Genomic DNA, 3,832 nt, shown 5'->3' on the forward strand with positions numbered 1-3,832 from the left:
GCCCTTTCAGCCGTGGGGGCGTTATAATGTGTCGGTCAATCCCACTATTCGTTGGTAAAAGAGTAGGTGGCGGGTGGTGATGACTAACTGCCTTCCCTCTAGTCTTACACGGCTAGCGCAGATAGCCCTCGTATAGCTTTGCGCAAAATCCATGAATTTTTGAATCATGGCTCAAATAAGATGTACAATTTTTTATAATTTTGCCGGATGTAGCAAAGTAATACATTTTAACTAATTAATTAAAATTTATTTTTAAGTGCTCATTTAGATTTTGATGGTTAATAAAGGATAGAAATTTCACATTTGTTAAGAATAACGGGTAAGGTTGTAGCGATCAGATTTCGTTTTTTGTCATGGTTAGTGGTCTATACTATCACTTAAGTCACTGAAGATATCACTAGATAATTATGTTTTAAGTAATCGACCCTAGTTGAGTTCATCAATGGAAAGAATGTGTAAATACCCGAGATCTGAGCGTTCTTAAAGCACGCTGAAGTTTTTTCACAATATTTATCAAATAATACACATTTATAATTCAAAAAAATAAAATTTTATTTTAGTGTAGTTTTCTCGACGTTTTACCATTACGGTTTCATCAGGAAAACACCACTACTGTGTTTTTTAATTAAGCTTACATAAGAAAACAAATGTAATATGACTGATATTACATCGGAATAAGACTGATTATAATTTTTAACAAATCTTTCTTGACTAGCCCTATTCGGTTCCTCAGTGAGTAGAATATAATAGTATATCCACGGCACAATTCCGAATGTGTAGAATACCAGTGTTCATCAGGTCTGCTGGGCATGCAACACAATTACTAATCTGTAGATCAGTCTTCGCCGGCATATGTGCCATATGCCATATGAACCGATATCCCATAAACGAGTTTTATAGATAGCATTTCAACCGAAGTTTTACGTGTTACCTACCCAACCTGATGAGTTCTAGAACTGAGCGAAATATTTCGTTGGCAGCGGAATTTGGTCGGGATGATATACGTTCGTAATATTGAACAATGGTATAGGTAGGGCCAGTAAATAAAGTTTTGTTTAAAGAAAATTATTAGAGTTATTATGATGTAATATCACACAAACTACCAATCGACAGACCACACATCTTTAGATATGGCGTTATATACCATATTAAATGATATCTCTTTACAATACAAAACTCTTTAAGAAGTCGGGCCTTTCCTTAAAGATGGTTGAAAATCACTCGAAAGTAAACTTTTCAGATCTGTATTTATCTTGGATATATCATGTACAAATTGCAGTGTTTAAAATATTAAGCAAAGAAACAGAAAGAGAACTGTACGTGAAGGTCGGTGTGATACTGCTTTAAAAGTTCTGTAGGAAAACATTGTATAAAAACCCATGAGGTACTGACTAAACGAAATATTTCCATAGAGATTCTCAAACACACTACATATTTCTTGGAACGGAAATACACAAAAACCCACATTCATTCATCGGCAAGTCTGAATACTTATAACGCTAAATATCTGGTTAAATCTGATTATGATAACCAGTGTGATGCCTAAATGCGGACATTTCAGTTCAGTAAGTTTGGTTTGAACTTTGCGCAAAGCTGCACGAGGGCTATCTGCACTAGCCGTCCCTAATTTAGCAGTGAAAGACTAGAGGGAAGACAGCTAGTCATCACTACCCACCGCCAACGAATAGTGGGATTGACCGTCACATTATAACACCCCCACTGCTGAAAGAGCAAGCATGTTAGGTGGGACGGAGATTCGAATCCGTGACCATCAGATTGCGAATCAAGCGCCCTAACCACCTGGCTATACCGAGCCTCAGTTCAATAAGACTTTGTACGTATGGATGTGAGTGCACATTCAAATTTGTATATTTGTAAAGAGAAATAATACATTAATTTCTTATTACCCTCAGACTTTTCCACTTTTATCTCCGGTTTGATAACACCACTTTCTCTCAATGAGCCCATCAACTGAAACCGGAAGGAGGAGACATCCTGTCTCAATTCGTTGATGTCGTCTTCCGTTACAGACTGGTTTTCAGCATTTCGTTGCTGCGCAGTAACATATCTCCAAACAAGGTTTTTCATAACAGACTAGAATAAATATTATGAACATATGCAATTTAAATAACTTATTTTAATCTTAACAGTATCTGCATCTTGAACGTAGTACATGTGTTTCATCTAAATACAATACAACGAAAACAACAATTTCATATATTTAAGGAGTTTGTGACTTGACTGCACATTTTTTTATATTATACATCAGCAAAATAATGTGAACTTTATAAAACAATTATATACAAAAATAAAGCTTACTACTCTATAAGTTTCTGCATTAATATCACACAGTTATCAAAGAAAGATTGAAATATAACTAAAGTTATAATGCCAAAAGAAAATCAGCTTGCCAGTGGTGATGAGTGTATCTTTGGGTGTATTAATAGTACAATAATTATGGTAATTCTTTTGGTACAAGTGCTAGCAAAAGCAATCATGCCATGATATTTGTTCTACTTTTCTAAACATTCATCTTTTAAATGAAAATATCAGCTCTGGGGGTTAAGACACCAACAATTTCAATGGGTGCAAGCAAACGATGTACCTTTTACTAAGAAATAATATTGTCAATTTCACTTAACACACTTAAATTCATTCCACAAAGACACATTTTCTAATAAAGATGTGACAAAAATTATAAAAGCTTTTAAAATTACATTCGTTGAGTTAGTCACAAAATACTAGCTGTGATAATAAAAACTATTCGTTTAAGAAGATATGTAAAGAAAAAGTTATATATTCACTATTATAAGAATATATCATGGTTAGCAGTAGCTTTACCCTGAACAAATGATCCTAAATGTTAAATCGTGTTGACGTTATAAAAAAGTTTGAGACATAACATAATGCATGTATATAGATGGTTGAGTACGTCATGTTAAAACGATTTTGGATCCTTGTCACGTCTGGCCATGCTCTATCTGACGATCGTACATCCTGACAATAGTCTCCAGCATGGTTTCCATTGCAAAAGGCTCCATCGTAAGGTTGTCGAGTCCAAAGCACACAACTCCTCTATGGAAGCTATTCATAATTCATCTAGTATACAAAAATGACGGTTTCTCATCGCTCGTTTCAACATTCGAATTGCACAGAAATCCATAATCGCGAATCCTGGAACTTGATCAGTATGTCTTCATATGGGATAACAATGATACCCAATTCATTCTCCAGCTGCTTGAGATACGCGATGGTTGAACGAGGCGTATGACTGTAAGCCTTATCTTGCTGAACCAATACCCTTTTGGCATCGTTTTCACACGAAGATCTTTGATTATATTACATATTGTTGTCTGAGACACAGTATGGCTTTTGTCATCGACCTTTGTGTTCGTGAATTCTTACTTTTTTTACATGATGCTGCATTTTTTTACCGCAGCAGGGGTAAGACTTGTTCCAAGTCTGTTTCTGGATGGTACTGGTCCCCAGTTAAACCATGGTCCTTTACAAGGAATATCTCCGTTATGGAAGTTCTAAGTCCCCGACTTGGACACATCTCTATGATCTTAGCTTATAATTAATTTGCGTCGGAAACAGGGCTGTCATGCCCTTCTCAAAAGCCATCAGATTTCTGTGGCGTCAATGTCAAAATTTAGTTCTGATACATTTCACTCCCCCGCGACTATATATCAGTTATGGGTGTCACGTGACTTGTTAACTTGCATATTCAACGTCGATTTAGTATAACAAACTCAACCTTATATAAATATATGCATAGATATTAATGTAGGCAGATTTTGTTAAACAAGACCGATGTCTGTAGGTTTACTTT

General features: G+C 35.5%; 1 protein-coding gene across 3 annotated transcripts in view; it reads right to left on the bottom strand.

Moving 5' to 3' along the window:
• Positions 1–3,832, bottom strand: part of LOC106458384 (transient-receptor-potential-like protein) — a 41,024-nt gene that overhangs the window by 4,836 nt on the left and 32,356 nt on the right. For all 3 annotated transcript variants that reach the window (NM_001314078.1, XM_013917892.1, XM_013917894.2), the window contains 1 exon segment: positions 1,908–2,094. In NM_001314078.1, coding sequence (NP_001301007.1) covers positions 1,908–2,094 — 187 coding nt within the window.

Source organism: Limulus polyphemus, unplaced genomic scaffold, assembly GCF_000517525.1.
Source record: "Limulus polyphemus unplaced genomic scaffold, Limulus_polyphemus-2.1.2 Scaffold454, whole genome shotgun sequence".
In the NCBI taxonomy this organism is placed as follows: Eukaryota; Metazoa; Arthropoda; class Merostomata; order Xiphosura; family Limulidae; genus Limulus; species Limulus polyphemus.